Source organism: Haliotis rubra, unplaced genomic scaffold, assembly GCF_003918875.1.
Source record: "Haliotis rubra isolate DU_JTF1 unplaced genomic scaffold, ASM391887v1 Scf492, whole genome shotgun sequence".
In the NCBI taxonomy this organism is placed as follows: Eukaryota; Metazoa; Mollusca; class Gastropoda; order Lepetellida; family Haliotidae; genus Haliotis; species Haliotis rubra.
The window spans coordinates 691906-712037 of record NW_025767182.1 but is presented as its reverse complement, the minus strand read 5'-3'; the positions used below and the strand labels follow the sequence as shown (position 1 = coordinate 712037).

At 39.5% G+C, this 20132-nt stretch overlaps 1 protein-coding gene and 1 long non-coding RNA gene across 5 annotated transcripts in view; both read right to left on the bottom strand.

The window, feature by feature from the left end:
* Positions 1–20132, bottom strand: part of LOC124291465 — a 79241-nt gene that overhangs the window by 38618 nt on the left and 20491 nt on the right. The window lies entirely within an intron of this gene.
* Positions 1–20132, bottom strand: part of LOC124291462 — a 53712-nt gene that overhangs the window by 25310 nt on the left and 8270 nt on the right. Inside the window, exons 2-3 of one of the 4 annotated variants that reach the window (XR_006902214.1) lie at positions 14153–14231; positions 6833–8217 (exon numbers count right to left, since the gene is read on the bottom strand). Coding sequence is in view for 1 of the 4 variants with exons in the window: in XM_046728449.1 (XP_046584405.1) it covers positions 13781–14231 (451 nt within the window). In the remaining 3 variants the exon portion in view is untranslated. Of the gene's footprint in view, positions 1–6832; positions 8218–9919; positions 10465–10580; positions 10858–13780; positions 14232–20132 lie in introns of those variants that run through there. The other 3 variants (XR_006902215.1, XR_006902216.1, XM_046728449.1) reach the window with 3 other exon arrangements.

Below are 20132 nucleotides of genomic sequence, written 5' to 3'. Positions count from 1 at the left end.
CCTGACCATGCCATCCTTTGGGACAACATCCACATCCTGGAAACCAACTGATCAGACTACAAGATTAGGAAACTTCTTGAAGCCATAAAAATCCAACGCTTCAACCCCACCATGAACCGGGATCAAGGTTATTTGATCTCCTCAGCCTATCACCACCTAATTAAAGATTACCAGTAATCCACCTATACCTGGTCCAACTGGCTTCTATTCTCCCCTTTTGTGTATTGTAATCACAACCAATCAATGTGTACATCAACCTACTCTCTTCATCTCACATTACCATCTCAGTGTACATCAACTATTGTGGATAGCGATCCCTTTCATTTGCAAGATGTTAATATTTAGCACCAAAGGTACTAAAAAGTACAAAAGGCCAATTAGTCTATATAGACCTGAATATGGTAAGTATTACATTCCATAGCACTAAGTCATTAGCCTTGGTATGCCTAAATATGATATCCAAAACTGTCACAGTGAAAACCTAAACTGGACATGCAACTACAAAATACATTGACAATAGTATATGTCCTCAAATATTCGTTAAAGTCCACCCGGTACCTACACCAAGTATTATCCTGAATATTCTGCCACAATCCTAAACATCAATACAATGTCAGAAAACAACACAATTTCCCAAATATTAATAATGAAATGCACACTGAAATAGGCTACATAGGCTCTATAAATTTCAGATAGAATAACAGTTAAAGGGAAGCAACTCCGTATGCCTTATTCTGCATGTAAACTGCACATTATTTAGGTATTGTAGAAACACAGTTTGCACTCTTGTTAAATGCGTAAGTCATTTAGGTGTAAGTTTGCCAAACTTTCATGTTCAAGTTGCGCTTCAATAGAGCAACTTGAACATGGAAGTTTGGCAAACTTACACCTAAATGACTTACGCATTTAACAAGAGTGCAAACTGTGTTTCTACAATACCTAAATCATAAAGCCCTTAAAATATCACATGCAGTCATAGAAGTCTAAGCCAATATACGCCATAAAGTCCTGTACGCGAATTATGCCTGATCGAAAGCTGAACAGCGCTACTTCCTAGATTACAATAACAAACTTATAATCGCTTAACATGCCTCAACTGATACTTATGCATCTAGATTTACATGAAATACAAAATAAAAGACTTAATACATACTCGCTCGTTGCTGTGTTACTCCTATATTACTCAAAATGATGAGGATTCAAGAATATTCGGCCATGCCGCCTGAAACCTGCAAACTGGTCAAAACCGGATAATAGTTTTTAGACTGGTCATTTATATAGATTACGCAAGAAAATAAACCACCAGACTAGGTTTAGTCTATAGATGGGTAAGAAATAAAGAGCTGTTTCGCACATGAAACAGAACATCAACTCATCTATTGTATAAACTCATTCTGCAGATTGTTTTAATCACTATCACTCTGTACATCAACCTACTCTGCTCAAATCACTAATTAGCAATCCAATGTATATCAACCTTGTCATTTGTATATACACACTATGCAGCTATGTATATATTCTCCATGTTACAACTCTTTGTATCACATGCTTGATGGTGGTGTTAGTACCTACACCGAAACGTCGCACCCATTGCAATAAAGAAATTGACTATCCAAGGAACTTGGTTTTCCTTCATGCAGAAAATAAACCAGCTTTTTTACTCTAACAAACTAGGAACAATTAGGAAATTAGCAATATTTTGCAAGATAACAATGTCTCATTTTAAGCAACGGCCCCTAAAAAGATAACCAATAACGCATGAGTGTAACATTGTTCATTTAACTGGTTAAATGTATGAACATACAGTGTATTCTTTCAACCAAGTGATATGTATGTATAACCACTTTATGTTTCATACATGTTGTACATTATGATGTAAACTTGTACCTCTAATGCCGCAGAACGCGGCCGGAGTGTAAATATAGTTCAGTTCATTTCTGTATATACTTCTCCGATTGCAAGAACATTGTTACCAGAATTCAATTCTCTTTTTGTTTTTGTTTTAAGCAAAATATGTTAAGGTACCATTTTAGCGGAATTCGTTTTTCAAAGCATCTTTTCGTATCGACCTTTATTGAAAAGGGTGGGTTCGGTGATGTAGGTGTATAGGTACTAGTTTGTTTGTTTGTTGTTTAACGCCGCACTCTACAATGTTTCAGTTACAGTTATCTTGACCAGACAATCCAGTGATCAAATCATGAGCATTGATGGATGCAATTGAGGTACGATAGGTACTATATGCTTGTTAAAATTTATTTGAATTGTATTGTTACAATTGTTTGATGCTACAAGCGTGTGGCAGGTACTCGTTTTTCATCAAATCATATTTTCCCAGCTGTAAATTGTGACCATCATGTTTCTTCTAGTAATGCCGGAACATCAGTTGTGGAGAAAACGTTATGCCATTTTTGTCTTTAATCAGTGGCCATATATTACAGGTTTAATGAATAATTATCACATAACATCAATTTTCCTTTGTCAGATACAGATGACACATCATCAGCAAATAGGAGGGAAGAAACATCATTGGTTTGTGACAATACAAAAATACCTCTTCCCCCACCATTCTCTAGCATTTTTGATAGCTGATTTATTAAAATGATGAAATTTGAGGACTTAAATTACATCCTTGCCTTGGGCCAACATTACAGTTGAAATAAGATGATAATCCAGTATCAGTTCTGACACAAGCACATCATGTTGAATGCATCTTGATGATAAATTTCATATGAAGGGTTCCTTAATTATTTCCAGAATTTCACTCACAGTGCAATACATACCTTGTGAAGAAACCTGGGAAAGAGTAAAGGAACACTTGCACTTTCATGTGTTCACTTATTCGTTTCTATGAGTATATAATACTAATACGATGTCTTCCCGGGAACGATCTGTGGCGACAATGACACCTGAACTAGATTGGCATGCACACGTAATAAGGCAGTCATTACATTTCCCCGAGAAGTCGAAGTTTCCAGGAAAATGTGAGACAGCATTATAAATAGCCCCATTGTTGTGATGGGCGTGTCACATTTGGCTGTATCTAACAACTATAGGCTCAACTAACATTCACGTCATCTGGGACATCAATACCGTACATATCACCAACAGATAAGGCCGTTTCCCTATCACAATTAATGTACTTGCTGTGGCATTGCCAAGACTTGACTATAGCACATACACCTTCTGTGTTCAGGTATCACAAAACACATAGTATTACTGTGTTCAGGTATTAGAAAACACATAGTATTACTGTGTTCGGGTATCATAAAACACATAGTATTACTGTGTTTAGATATAAGAAAACACTTAGTATTACTGTGTTCAGGTATCAGAAAACACATAGTATTACTCTGTTCAGGTATTAGAAAACACATAGTATTACTGTGTTCAGGTATCAGAAAACACATAGTATTACTGTGTTAAGGTATCAGAAAACACATAGTATTACTGTGTTCAGGTATTAGAAAACACATAGTATTACTGTGTTCAGGTATCAGAAAACACATAGTATTACTGTGTTCAGGTATTAGAAAACACATAGTATTATTACTGTGTTCAGGTATTAGAAAACACATAGTATTACTGTGTTCAGGTATTAGAAAACACATAGTATTACTGTGTGTTTAGTATTACTGTGTATTTAGAAAACACATAGTATTACTGTGTTCAGGTATCAGAAAACACATAGTATTACTTTGTTCAGGTATTAGAAAACACATAGTATTACTGTGTTCAGGTATTAGAAAACACATAGTATTACTGTCTTCAGGTATTAGAAAACACATAGTATTACTGCGTTTAGATATTAGAAAACACATAGTATTACTGTGTTCAGGTATCAGAAAAACACATAGTATTACTGTCTTCAGGTATTAGAAAACACATAGTATTACTGTGTTCAGGTATTAGAAAACACATAGTATTTCTGTGTTTAGATATTAGAAAAACACATAGTATTACTGTGTTCAGGTATCAGAAAACACATAGTATTACTGTGTTCAGGAATTAGAAAACACATAGTATTACTGTGTTCAGGTATCATAAAACACATAGTATTACTGTTTAGGTATTAGAAAACACATAGTATTACTATGTTCAGGTATTAGAAAACACATAGTATTACTGTGTTCAGGTATTAGAAAACACATAGTATTACTTTGTTCAGGTATTAGAAAACGCATAGTATTACTGTGTTCGGGTATCAGAAAACACATAGTATTACTGTGTTCAGGTATGAGAAAACACATAGTATTACTGCGTTTAGATGTTGACAAAGATTCCCTCACAGTAACTGTTACCATTTCCTAAATTTGGTTTAACGTTGCGGTCACTGTCATGGCAGTATAATAGTGATGCCTGTGCGAGCGCGCGCTTGCGTGCGTGCATGCGTGCGTGCTGGTATAGGTCTTGACTAAAGCAGGTTTTATACTTTTACGTCATTGCGACACCATGGAGTAGTTTAAAATGTATGCCCTCCTAAAACACAGAATGCTGATGCCGACCGAGTAATCTCCTTGAAGCTGAAATCGAAACAGGATTCCTACATTCGACATGAAGTATCTAAAACGCTATTATTGAGGCAGTAAGAGAGATGCGTACTTATATGTATACTCTATAAATGAAAGTGGTACTGAAAACCTTTTCTGTTAGGTAAGAAGGAGAATAAAATACAGTGACGCCACAAGAGTATTGCAACAAACATGTTTTTCACGTCACCGGTGTTGTATCAAAAATATTGATTCTCAGATGTTTCAAAAACAAAAGTAACCGGCATCGTTCATGCAACCTCATCTCCATAACACTTGGAAAGGGTTTAACCCTTCCTTATATGATCGTAGTATGTATAATTTACTAAGCATTTTCACTGATAAAATGTGTAAGGAGAAATGGAATAGTTTGTCCTAGGCAGCTGCCGTCCCAAATCTGACCATTCGATCTTTCGTTCGCTTTTCGCTCCTCCCTATGGTGACAAGGCATCAAATAATGTAACGGTTGTGCAGAGGCAGTGCTACATTAGTTATACCCAGCGCCAAAAGTTATTGTCACATGGATTGGTTTCATTGGTAATACTGTGAATGAATTTTTGGATTTCAGCCAGGGAAAGAGTGTGACAAATTGGTTGAAGAAACGCAACCAAACACTTGTTTGCAACAGCATTACGGCACATCAAGCAGTAAGCTGGTTTATGCCTAATCAGGTATCTAGTTTAAGGCTAAATGTAGCACCCCACTGCCCCTTACTAATCTACAGGTACAGCGACTAACAGTTGAAACGTTGTTATAGAACGTACCGCACTGCCTTATATCACTGTATGTATGTATGTATGTATGTATGTATGTATGTATGTATGTATGTATGTATGTATGTATGTATGTATGTATGTATGTATGTATGTATGTATTTATGTATGTGTGTGTGTGTGTGTGTGTGTGTGTGTGTGTGTGTGTGTGTGTGTGTCTGTGTGTTTTATAACCACACTGTTACTACGTATTAACTCGCTTGATTGAACAAATCGTTGTTTCTTCTCTTTGAAGAATATTTTACTGTTACAATTTTAACAACCACTCCGAAAGACACCTACCACCCCTTTCAGCTCAACTCGTATCCCGTACCGTGTCCGATTGGGCACTGTCTACCGTGGAACCAAGAACTTCCATTTTAAATCAGTCATAGTGAAGGGCAAAAACGTACTATTTGAACATTGATCAATGACAGACCGAATAAGCTCCAATGGAAAGCGAACTCGTGTGAATTGATATTCTGTAAATTGATCATTCGAAACCTACGCTGTTGGTTTCTAATGAACTTTGGAGACTTAGGTCTAATATTAATATAATTTCCTAACATAGTACGTTTATCTCCTTTTTCTCAGAAACCCCGAACATTTGCTTCAAGTTTCAGAAAAAACCCAAAACATTCAATATGGTCAAAACATTTGGCTTTTCTGAACATCTGTCAATCCAACAGGGCAAAATGAAGCTTTTGATGAATAAAGTGATTTTGGTCCAGGTGTTTATATTGATCCATAGAACAGTGATGATCTGATACAGTTCACTAATGGTCAAACTGACATTTCGTTTTCACTGATCTATCCACCTATATTAGAAACTCAAGAGAAAATCTCCTTCATACCCATATATGATTGTGTATTTGGTTGAGAGTGACTATAAGCTAACCAGAAAACTACATAGCAAGGCTTCCAAGTACCAACGTTCAGCATATGGTGAAGAATATGTCTTCAAAAAGATCAGACTACGCCGTATGACTCCTGTCCTGTTCAGGTTATAAGTGATGTACACAATTTGATGCATCATTGACAAAACTGATGTTCTAGGCAATTTGCTTTTCTGACTTATACTTCGTGTTCCCATTCCATTTCAGGTGAACAGCTGACGTGCAGTTCCATGAATTTATGAAAGGTTCCATCAGCTGAGCAGAAAAGGTCCACCTTTTCATGGGCACCTTGTATCATGACTATTTGATGGTGATTCAAAACACATGCCTATAAGATAGTGTCTCATAAACACATGGGTATACGATAGTTGAAACCATAACAGGAACTCGGTTTGTGGAAAGTGTGAGTGAGTGAGTTTAGTTTTATGCTGCGTTTAGCAATATTCCAGGAATTTCAGGGCGGGGAAACCAGAAATGGGCTTCACACATTATAACCATTTCTGGAATCGAACCCGGCTCTTCGGCATGACGTTTGTTGAAAGGATTTTGTTTTCGTATAATACATTGGAACGATATTTAAGATTGCCAGACTCAAGTTGACTTAAGCTGTATTGCTCAAACTTCCTCTTGGGAGAATGAAAGACACCATCAGCATTACTGAAGCAAATGATTTATTGAAAATGATTAAAGAGGTACAGTGTCACATACACTGAAAAGCTACCACGGGAACAACATACAAGTAATGCAACGATTCAGGAAAAGTAAGTACTGTTTGCACAAAGAAATGGTACAGACAGTCAAAAAGTGTGATGAATATCACTAAGACAAACCTTTGTAATAAATTGTGCATGATGAATACTACTTTTAATTAGTATTTACTAAATATACTGAGTTGAAAAATATGAAACGGTTTTTTGTTCATCAAAATGTAAATATGTGTGTTTTACTGATAAAATCATCCAGTAAATCAATGAAATGAGGTCGTAACTTATCAGTGTATACTTTTCATGCCATATCAGTGAGAACGTAATTGCGCATCCTATCTGATGACACGTTGTAGTATATGCACTATGGACCTGCGGGGGCCTTTCAGTATGGAGAATAAGAAAGGTCTTATGAAACCATCTGACATGATGGGAAAATAATATATTTTGGGGGGAATTCTGGAGAACAAAATTAATACAATCCATTACAGAATACATAGCGTCCAAGGAAAAGCAGCAGGTGAAGCATATACTAGTATGTCGTGAATGCTTTACTGCAGGTAGAAAACAACAATGTTTAACAAGAGAATAAATATGACATAGCATAATGTTGTTTCATATGTACAGCACGCCCTAAGCGATGATTGGTGCCAAGTGCCTTAAGTAATTATTCGAAATGAGGAGTATGCAGGCACAAGCGATAGAACAGACGAATTTCTCTCCTTTTCTCGTGAAATTCCCGGATGTTTTTCAGGCGTTTGATAAGGAGCTCATTATCAGGTTCAAACTTTTCGTAGACCTTTTGATCTGGACGAGCAATAAGACATATGTTCTTGCGTTTCTTCGCGCACTCTTCTGTGAATAGTTTGCAGGCTTCAACTGTAATTGTGCCTTTGACAGCAGCAGCAAGGAAAGCTTTGATCAGTAGCTCCAGTTCTTGCCACTCGGCCGCAGCTTCGTTGTACTTCTGAGCCTCTCGTCATACCATGTTCCGATAACTCCGTGTGTTGCTTTTAGCATACCAAGGAAAGTGGCGATGAAAATTCCAATTCCAGTCAAATGTGGGAAATACTTAGACTGTGAAATGTGGACCTGGAAATAGTGCTTAACAACAGGCTCCATTACTGCACTACCTGCAAAAGCTGTAAGCAATGATATCCCACCAGACGCTGCTGCTCCAGCACATCTGATATAGAAACCTTTGTTGTCGTATTTACTCGATGCGATGTAGCACATAGGAGCTGCTCTCATACATCTCGCCTCAATGTCTCTGAGGTTCATCAAACTTCTCTCTACAGCCATGTTCTCATCTTCAGCTGAACTGTAGTAAGAATCATCACTGCAAAATAAATGATTATTCACATGGTCAATACTCAGTCCGATTGTGTTTGACATTAATGAAAAGATGAAATATACCGGCAGGTAATATTTCATACAACTAAAGAACACATGAAACATAATAATAATACTAGAATGAAAATAGATGAATACAGCTAAACACATCAGCTCACAAACATTTAAAGAGGAAGGTAGGTTTCTTTGTTTGATTGCTCTGTTGTTTCTATGAGCACCGTCTGTAAGTAATAGAGTCTAAACCAGACAATCCGGTGCCCAGACACAAATGATAGTGTCTCCAAAAGACAATCCAGTGACCAGACACAAGTAATGGAGTCTCCATCAGACAATCCAGTGACCAGACACAAGTAATGGAGTCTTCACCAGACAATCCAGTGACCAGACACATGTAATGGAGCCTCCACCAGAGACATCCAGTGATCAGGCACAAGTAATAGATTCTCCATCAGACAAATCCAGTGACCAGACACAAGTAATAGAGTCTCCATCAGACAAATCCAGTGACCAGACACAAGTAATAGATTCTCCATCAGACAAATCCAGTGACCAGACACAAGTAATAGAGGCTCCATCAGACAAATCCAGTGATCAGACACAAGTAATAGAGTCTCCATCAGAGAAATCCAGTGATCAGACACAAGTAATAGAGTCTCCATCAGACAAATCCAGTGACCAGACACAAGTAATAGAGTCTCCACCAGAGAAATCCAGTGATCAGACACAAATAATAGAGTCTCCACCAGACAAATCCAGTGACCAGACACAAGTAATAGATTCTCCATCAGACAAATCCAGTGACCAGACACAAGTAATAGAGGCTCCATCAGACAAATCCAGTGATCAGACACAAGTAATAGAGTCTCCACCAGACAATCAAGTGATCAGACACAAGTAATAGAGTCTCCACCAGAGAAATCCAGTGATCAGACACAAGTAATAGAGTCTCCATCAGACAAATCCAGTGACCAGACACAAATGATAGTGTCTCCACCGGACAATCCAGTGACCAGACACAAGTAATAGAGGCTCCATCAGACAAATCCAGTGACCAGACACAAGTAATAGAGGCTCCATCAGACAAATCCAGTGATCAGACACAAGTAATAGAGTCTCCACCAGAGAAATCCAGTGATCAGACACAAATAATAGAGTCTCCACCAGACAAATCCAGTGACCAGACACAAGTAATAGATTCTCCATCAGACAAATCCAGTGACCAGACACAAGTAATAGAGGCTCCATCAGACAAATCCAGTGATCAGACACAAGTAATAGAGTCTCCACCAGACAATCAAGTGATCAGACACAAGTAATAGTGTCTCCACCAGAGAAATCCAGTGATCAGACACAAGTAATAGAGTCTCCATCAGACAAATCCAGTGACCAGACACAAATGATAGTGTCTCCACCGGACAATCCAGTGACCAGACACAAGTAATAGAGGCTCCATCAGACAAATCCAGTGATCAGACACAAGTAATAGAGTCTCCACCAGACAATCAAGTGATCAGACACAAGTAATAGAGTCTCCATCAGACAAATCCAGTGACCAGACACAAGTAATAGAGTCTCCACCAGACAAATCCAGTGACCAGTCAATCATTTGATTGCGCGCGCACACACACGCACGCACACATACGCACGCACTCACGCACGTACACACACACACACACACACATACATACCTGTTACTGTTAGCGTCCATATCTGTGGACCAGTGTGAGAGATCTGTTGCAGGGAATGATCTATTTCAAACCTGGCAGTCTGCCAACGTGTTCACAGTGGGGAAGCCCTGCACATGCTCAACCGGATGTTGGTCGTCATCAACTACCATTTCCTCGATAGACAGTCGATCCAGGTAGAGAGCTAGTCCCAAACTTTGTAAGATTTTGATATTTCCAAGTAGTAAATGTTTATGAAAACGACTTGTCTTCTAAGCTGAATGGTCATGGATTATAGCCCCTATATCATTTGGTCATGACACATTGTATTCTAATTACATTTGAAGCATTTCTTGACACGTCTGTCGGCGCGAATCGGAAAATTCGACCCTTAACCTTTTACCAATTATATGTTCTATTGTAATTCTAACATGAGTGCTTCTACATTCATAAACTTTACCTATATATAATTCCAGAGCATATTACAAATCTATAATGAAATGCTTCAGAGAGAGAGAGAGAGAGAGAGAGAGAGAGAGAGAGAGACAGACAGACAGACAGACAGACAGACAGACAGACAGACAGACAGACAGACAGACAGACAGACAGACAGACAGACAGACAGACAGACAGACAGACAGACAGACAGACAGACAGACAGACAGACAGACAGACAGATACACACCTGTGAGCGTCCATTTCTGCCGAAACAGTTTGAGAGATCTGATCTGTTGCAGGGCGTGATCTACTTCAAAGCTGGCAGTCTGCCAACGTGTTGAGCGAGATGCAATTGCATCGTTCGCGCCAACTACACAATCAATAGTAGCTCGTTTGTGTTAACGTACGGTGTGATCCATTACATGTACATAGAGGTGTGGTAGGTCACTTTATTACCCATGTGGTCAACGTATGGGTAGTTGAATACTGATCTCGTACGTCGCACGAGTGTCGTATCGCATTGACCTGGGTCGACTTGACCTGATATTCTAACGATTTGATTGGATAACCGATGATTCTCAGTTAGCACACTCCGGCGCAGTGATGACAGCATAACATCACTGCCACAGGCTAATTTGTATATCGCGTGACCGGACTTTTCTCTTGTTTGTAAACAAACGCGCATATTCATAATAAGAAGAGACTGGCCTTACACAAGCTTTTCGGCGCGCTCTTCACAGTGTTACATATATATTCTTCCACAATTGCGACTTACTGTCGTTCGCTCACAGGGTTGTATATATTATAGGTATGTATTATGAATTTAGAACTAGTTTTAGTCACGATATGGCTGAAATATTGCCGATGTGCCTTTATATCTTAACTCACTCACTCACTCACAACTGCGACAGTAAGGTTTATGACAATACATATTTGGATATCAAACTGGCTGCATCGTTTGCTCTCCGTCGGCTTCGATGACAGCACGTGAAGCCGTACAACCTATGTAAACAAAGGATGTCCTTCATACCCAGAAGTGGCGGTGGGGTAGCCAAGTGGTTAAAGCGTTGGCTCCTCACGCCGAAGACCCGGGTTCGAAGACGGATGACTTCAAAGTACAAACTTTCATCACATGTTGAAGAATATCCCTGCAGGGAAACCATTAGGTGTCTACATTTCAGAACGTTTCAAGCATTTTCAGGTTTTGTCAGACAGCAGCGTACGACCCTTGCTCAATTGTTCTTTAATCAGTTTATAAGTACTATATACAATTCCAAATTCGATGCATCATTGACAAAACTCATGTTCGAGGCAATTTACTTTCCTGACTTATACTTCGTGTTCCCGTTCAGGTGACCAACTGACGTGAAGTTCAACGGATTTATGAAAAGTTCCACCAGCTGAGCAGAAAAGGCCCACCTTTCCATTAACACATTGTATCATGACTATTTGATAGTGATTCCTAAACACATGGCCATAAGATAGTTGAAACCGTAATGGGGACTAGGTTTGTGGAAAGTGTGAGTGAGTGAGCTTAATTTTATGCTGCGTTCAGCAGTATTCCAGGAATATCAGGGCGGGGGGCACCAGAAATGGGCTTCACATATTGTACCCATATAAAGAAGCGAACCCGGGTCTTCGGCGTGACGTTTGTGGAAAGGATTTTGTACTTGTATAATACATTGTAAAGATATTTAAAGATTGCCAGACCCCAGTTGACTTGAACTGTACTGCTCAAACTTCCTCTTGGGAGAATGAAAGACACCATCAACATTACTGAAGCAAATAAATTGTTGAAAATGTTTAATAGTACAGTGCCAGATACATTGAACAATTACAACAGAAACAACATACTAGTAATACAACGATACAAGTAGTAGGGAGGTACTGTTTTCAAACAATCCCCAAAATGGTACAATGAGTGAGTGAGTGAGTTAGAATTTAAAGTCACTTTGGCAATATTTCTGCCATATCGTGACTAAAACAACATATATATAAACAATAATTAAAGATAGAGTATTAAATCCTGTCAACGAAGGAAAGTAAAAAAAACTAGAATATCACAGATATAAATGTAAAACTAGTAATTAAATCTAAAACATTTTAACTATAGAGGACAACACAATATAAAAATAGGCTATAGATCGCCAACAACTGAAGGTACTCCACCATACTAGGGACCATGGGGACTTACAGTACCTTTGCTACCTGCATGGACCCTAGCTGGATTTACACCATCCCTTCAGCCGCTGGCGATTGTAGGAAAATTTAGCCGGAAGTTAAAAGAACAAAAATACTACGATTAAAATGTGGTAAATTTACAGTTTACTTTGAAAGTTTTGGGACTTACGTACCCTCTCAGGGGGACAATGATTTTACAGTACTGTAACCCCCTTTGAGGGTACAGCCACTAACAATCTAAGTTACTCAGCTAAACTACCAATAATAAAATATATATCTATTTACAAACTATTCATCAAAATTTATCTAGCAATTCTAAATTATTTCTTTTAAAAATTCAATGATTAAATGATAATTAACACTAAAAAGATTCTTCACTGTTTTGACATTAATATATTTATCCCTTGTGATGGCAAAATCAATACAGTCAAGTAAGACATGCTTAACTGTGATTCTTTCATCACAAGGGATACAAAACGGAGGATCCTCACCTTTTAACAGGTATTCATGCAAAAATGGTACAAACTGTCAAAATGTTATTAGTATCAGTAAGACAAACCTTTGTAAGATATTGTGCATGATGAATATCCCTTTAATTAGTACATGTATTTACTAAATATAGAAACTTGAAAGATATAAAACCATTCTTTGTTGATCTAAATGTAAATATGTGTGTTTACTGATGAAATCAGCCAGTAAAACAATAACATCAGGTCGTACCATATCAGTGTATATTTCCATGCCATATCAGTGAGAACGTAATTACTAATCCTTTCTGCTTACACATTGCAGTATATGCACTATGGGCCTGCGGCCTTTCAGTATGGAGAATAAGAAAGGACTTATGAAACCATCCGACATGATGGGAAAATATATTTTGGGGGGAATTCTGGGGAACAAATACAATCCTGCTAACAAAATACATAGCGCCAAAGGCAAAACAGCAGGTGAGGCATATACTAGTATGTCGTGAATGCTTTACTGCTGGTAGAAAACAACAATGTTTAACAAGAGAATAATATGACATAGCATAATGTTGTTTCACATATACAACACGCCCTACTGCCGATAAGGAGCATGCACTAACAAGAGAACAGATGATTTTTTTCTCCTCTTCTTATGCATTTCTCGGAGGTTTTCCATACGTTCGATAAGGACCTTATTGTCAGATTGGTACTTTTTGTAGACGGATTGGTCTGGACAAGCAATAAGACAAATTTCCTTGCGTTTCTTTGCGCACTCTTCTGTGAATAGTTTGCAGTCTTGAACTGTAATTGTGTCTTTGACAGCAGCAGCAAGGAAAGCTTTGATCCGCAATTCTAGTTCTTGCCACTCGGCCGCAGCTTCGTTGAACTTTGGAGCCTTCTCGTCGTACCATGCTCCGATAGCCTTCTCTACTGCGCGTACCACACCAAAGAAGATGACGATGGCAAGTCCAGTTCCAATCAAATATAGTAAGAACTCGGAATCTAAAATGTGTGACTGGGTGTAGGGCTTAACAAAATGCTCAATTACAGGACCAGAAAGCGATGATGTCACACCAAATGCTACTGCTCCAACACATCTGATATAGAAGCCATTATGCTCATATGTACTCGATGAGGCGTAACACATACGAGCTGCTTTCATACATCTCACCTCAATATCTCTGAGGTTCATAAAACTTCTCTCTATAGCAGTGTTCTCATCTTCAGCTGGACTGTTGTAAGAATCATCACTGTAAAATAAACGATTATTCTGAACAGATCAAAAGAAATTTTGTGTACATTGCACACAAAAAAGTAATAATGTTGTATCAACATGCAATAATAAGGCTTTTGAAATGAAAATCGAAACATGAGGGTCCGTGTTGAATGAGTGTTTGAACACTTGGGGCGGGGAAAAACATAAATGTTTTCTGTTTAAAAACGGTCGATTGAAACAATAACTGACATATTTCGTAGGTATTGTAAGTTAAAATAGTAACTCTTGTTACGTTTGTTCAACACAAAATGTGATGTAAATACGCAGTGAAAGACACATTTCATAGGTCAACCTTTGGGTTAGGTAACACATATGTCCTTCACATCATGGTGCATGTCAATACTCAGTCCGATTGTGGTTGACATTTATGATAAAAATGAAATGGCGAAATTATACCGGGTGAATAGGCGTGAACAACTACAGAACACATGATACAAAATAAGAATACTCGAATGAAAATACATGAATATTTCTTAACAGACACATTTACACAGGCAGGTTTGTTTGTTTCTTGCCATATGAGCACCGTATGTAAGTAATCGAGTCTAGACCAGATTGTCAGTGACCAGACAATCATTAGCCCATGTACACATGCTCGCACACGCACACACGCACACGCACACGCACACGAACGCATGCACACACACATACACATGCATTAATATGAGGCAGTGTTATGCATTGTGCAAGAATGATCCAACTGTAATTTTGTAGAATCTGGCAGTGGTGCTGTTTAGACCTATAGCCAGACTGATCTGGAAAGGGATACTAAGAGTCTATCATTTCCAGAATCACAGCCTTTGAATTTTCTTATTTTTTTCTTATGTATATGAGGAGTTAATTCTTGCCTCTCATATCCCATTACAAGCAGTTAGAAGACCAGCATATAGTGTGACCACTATAACCTGGGATACCCTGCCTGGACAGAATTTCAGAATAACCTATCTCCCTACCTACCTATCTACCCCCAGCCGCCCCCAGCCACACATCCACACCCAAACCAACACTCACCTCTTAGCATCCATATCCGCCGAATCAGATTGAACGCAGTGGAGATTTATTGCAGGGCTTGATCCACCTCATGAATGCATATACCCAGAAGTGATTAACGTCACAAACGGCAGTCTACCAAAGTGTTACATGTCACATGAGAGAGATAACCTATCGATCGAAGAAGAATGTACCCAGGGGTAAGTTCTGGCACATGTCTCCAAAGTATGTACACTGCATAGGTGTGGTAGCTCCTTGTCTCACTTCAATTAAACACTGCCTACCTACCTCTCTCCCCCAGCCACACCGAAACCAATTTCCCCCAAGCCCCTGCCCCACACACATTAATACATGCATGCGCGCACACACACACACACACTCACACTAGTACATACATGGATGCATGCATGCATGCGTACGTACGTACATACATACATACATCCATCTTAGCGTCCATATCAATTTACAGAGGAAGGTAGGTTTGTTTGTTTGATTGTTTGATTGCAGCTAACTAGTATCCCTTTCCAGATCAGTCTGTCTATAGGTCTTACTAAAAACTGCACAGGTCATTCAAAGGTCAAAGATAAAGCTTCAGAAATTATGCTAAATCGGGTGAATTATACAATGAATGTGTTCTCACTAAATCCTGTCCACAGAACTTCCTCATTGTTTTTCTTAAGCGCGCCATCGATGTCAGCAGCCTAATTGTGAGTGAGTGAGTGAGCTTAGTTTTACGCCGCACTCCGCAATATCCCAGCTATATGGCGGCGGTCTGTAAATAATCGAGTCTGGACCAGACAATCCAGTGATCAACAGCATGAGCATCGATCTGCGCAATTGGGAACCGATGACATGTGTCAACCAAGTCAGCGAAACTTACCACCCGATCCCGTTAGTCTCCTCTTACGACAAGAATAGTCGCCTTTTATGGCAAGCACATGGGTTGCTGAAGACCTATTCTCCCCCGGATCTTCACGGGTAACCCTAGATGTAGACCATGGGGCGCCATACTGACTCATTAGTTTAAACATAACAGAAGCTTGTCTAACAATAAAAACATCTACACACACACACACGCAAACGCACACGCCAAGCACACGCGCGCGCGCACGCACGCACGCACGCACGCACACACACACACATTTAAACGTCCATATCTGCCGAATCAGTTTACAAAGGAAGGTAGGTTTGTTCGCTTGATTGCAAGTAAATGAGCACCGTCTATAAGTAAGAGTCTCGATCAGACAACCAGTAACCAGACGATCATTTGCTCGCTCTCTCTCTCCCCCTCTCTCTCTCTCTCTCTCTCTCTCACACACACACACACACATACATTTTAGCGTCCATATCTGCCGAATCAGTTTACAAAGGAAGGTAGGTTTGTTTGCTTGATTGCAGGTAAATGAGCACCGTCTATAAGTAAGAATCTCGATCAGACAATCCAGTGACCAGACGATCATTTGCTCTCTCTCTCTCTCTCTCTCTCTCTCTCTCTCTCTCTCTCTCTCTCTCTCTCTCTCTCTCTCTCTCTCTCTCTCTCTCTCTCTCACACACACACTCACACATTGATATGAGCCAGTGTTATGCATTTTGCAAGAACGATTGATTCAACCGTCTATGGCTGTAAACCCCCACCCACCCCAACACCACCAACACACAAACACACACACACACACACACACATGCATACATACCTGTTAGCGTCCATAACTGCCTAATCAGGTTGAACGGAGAGGAGATGTATCTCAGGGCTTGCAATCGATATACCCAGAATTGCTCTGACGTCAAAACTGGCAGTCTGCCAAAATGTTTACATGAGCGAGAGAACTCATCGGTCGGCGAAGCTGCATAGATGTGGTAGCTCACTGCCTCGTAGTGCAGGGGCTTATGTAGCAAAAATGCTTCCCGTGGGATGTGCATGTTAATTTTCTGCACCACTAAGAATTCTGATCAGTATTGCATATAGATTCAGAAAAATCATGGTTCCATTTTTTCTGATGATTATAAGTGTCATTCTGGGGTAACTGGACATCGGTACCCATAATCGAGCTGCAACAACAATCTGAGAAAAACATATTTGTATACACCTATCACAACATAGGCATGTAGTATGTCAAAATGTACCTTGTGGTGGGTGTTTTACAACTACCATTATATATCATGAATCTCAATAATAGATGTATGCATAATAATCACTATGCTCATAAGTGCTTCTGCCAAAACCGAAGGTACCGAAGTACACTCTTCAAAAAAAGAAACGCAAAAGCAAAATATCATTGAAAAATTCGGTGTTATTCAATTATGTAAATCAACGAAAATAAACGGTACAGCATTGAAATTATGTAGAGCAACACATTGGTAACTCGTGCACATTTCACAAGAATGACAGTCATCATGGTCATTACTGCTGTTTACGAGGTGACGTTGACGTTACTGCCTTGTATGGCCACCTCTTACTGCTAGAACTGCACGACACCCCCTTGACACAGATTGAATCAGTTGTTGGATGTTTCGTTGTGGAATCCTCTCATTCCTCCTGCAGCATGTTGAACAACAGTTACTGTTAAAGCCTCAATGGCGGATTACGATGTTGACGTACACGTTTATCTATCTGATCCCACATGTAATCAATTGGTTTCAGATCCGGGGATCTGGGGGGCCAGGGGAGGACATTGATTTTGTTATTGTCCAGGTAGTCCACTGTAGATCGTGCTGTGTGAGGTCTGGCGTTGTCCTGGTGGTACAGCTACCTTTGGCGGTCGACAAGACCATGCACGTGAGGACAGAGAATCTGGTCGGTATATCTCGCGGCCGTAAGATTGCCTAGGACGAGCATCAGTTCCAATCTGCTGGTGTATGAGATGGCTCCCCACATCATCACACCATCTCCACCAAATCTGTCCACTTGCCTGATGCAGTTGGATGCAAAACGTTCATTGCGTGGTCTTTAGACACGTTGTCTTCCGTCACGTCGCTTGAGGGGATACCGCGATTCATCGTTGAACCATATGTGCCTCCAGTTTCCAAGGCTCCATGGATGCACCGCCTTACACCACCTGACTCACGGACGTTGATGTAATCGTGTTAGAGAGGGGGCAACTTGTGGACGTCTGGCACGCATACGTACCCTTCGGAGACGGTTCCTGATTGTCTGGTCGGACATTCTCCGGGCTCCAAACCGTTCTTGTGCTGTGTCCCGGGCGGAATGATGGCAGTCACGTAGGTTAGATACCATAGGAAGGACACGAGTTTCGTATAATTCGTATGTAATGAGACCTCGTATAGTATTCTCTATAAATGTTATGAGAGGTTTTTCATATCGGTCTGTCTGAACGTTCATAGCTGTGTGAGATGAATTTGGAATATGTCATTATACGACTGATGACGCCTTTTGCTTCTGTGATAACCTAACTTGTTAACAGATGCCTACATAAGTTTTAAATGGAAGTCCTCCAGATATATTGTGATCAAACTAGTATCGATTTTAACAAGATCATTAGTACCCTTTCAGACTGTAAACAGGCATGCTTTTCTACAAATAAAGTAATTCTTCGCAGAATGAAATCCCATTTAACGTTTTCAGCCAATTATCTTGCAGTACACACTTTGCGTTTATAAAGCATGAATGTACACGCAACAGTTAGTTATGAGATATTGCTGAACGCTTATCTAGAGTTATTTCTATGACCTCTGACTTAGCAAACTCAGCACCAACGGTGGCCACCTTTCTGACATGCCCTTTCCCTCCATGGCCAGTGATGTTTACTGTCTTATCTGTTTAAGCAACAGAAACAAATGTCAGCCTCAATGCTTTAAGGGTATTCGTATTTCAAGAGACTAAATCCAACTAGGCTCCATGCAGGTAGCAAAAGCACTGTAAGTCCCCATGGTCCCTAGTATGGTGATCTACCGTCAGTTGTTGGCGATCACTAGCCCATTTTTACATTGTATTGTCTCAAATAGTTTCCTACTTTTAAAAATAATACTAGCTTGTTTTAACTCTTTTTTGTGATACTCTAGTTATTTTACAGTCCGTCGATGACTGGGTATTTAATTACTTCTATCTATTGTGTATGTACAACATTTCTCGTCACTTTATGGCTGACATATTGCCGGGGTGACGTTAAAGTTGAACTCACTCACTCACTCAAGAGACCAAAACGAATCCCTGAAAATTAGTCCACAGGCATAATTTTCGGATATTCATGCTAAGAAATCTTATATAAATGACTAGGATTTTTAGATTTTTGTAGAGATACCGAAAATTCCCTAACAGGATATTTACGGTTCAGACTATATTAAAAAGTGTCTCGCTACATCTGTTGCTGAAAGCTGTCTCTTCTCTTATCCCACCCTCCCACACACATTAATATCAAGTGGTCAGTCCTTCATGAAATCATGGGGTTGGTGGGGTAGCTTAGTTGCTAAGGCGTTGGTTCGTCACACTGAAAGCCCGGATTCGATTCCCTACATGGGTACAATGTGTGAAGCCCATTTCTAGTGTCCCCAGCCATGATATTGCTGAAATATTGATAAAAGCGGCGTAAAACTAAAGCCATTCACTCACTGTTTGGATAAATGTACATGTACAGGTTAATGACACATATTCACAGTTTGTCCTATGAAACCAACGGGTGGAAAGAACCAGGGATATACACTATTCAATACTAGACAGTGTTTTTACTCATAAAAACAGATGTCTCCCCCTTCCCGCAATTCAACGTAGAGAGAAGGTTCATGGTCTTTTATACATGTATATGGTTCATGCTTCTAAACTTACTAATAATTGGTATTAAGTATACAAAATTTGGTAAAGATGGGTGAAAGGGTTTTAGAGTTGTGCCTCTACCCTTCAAAAAGACCAAGTCCAAATTTGTTGCCATTG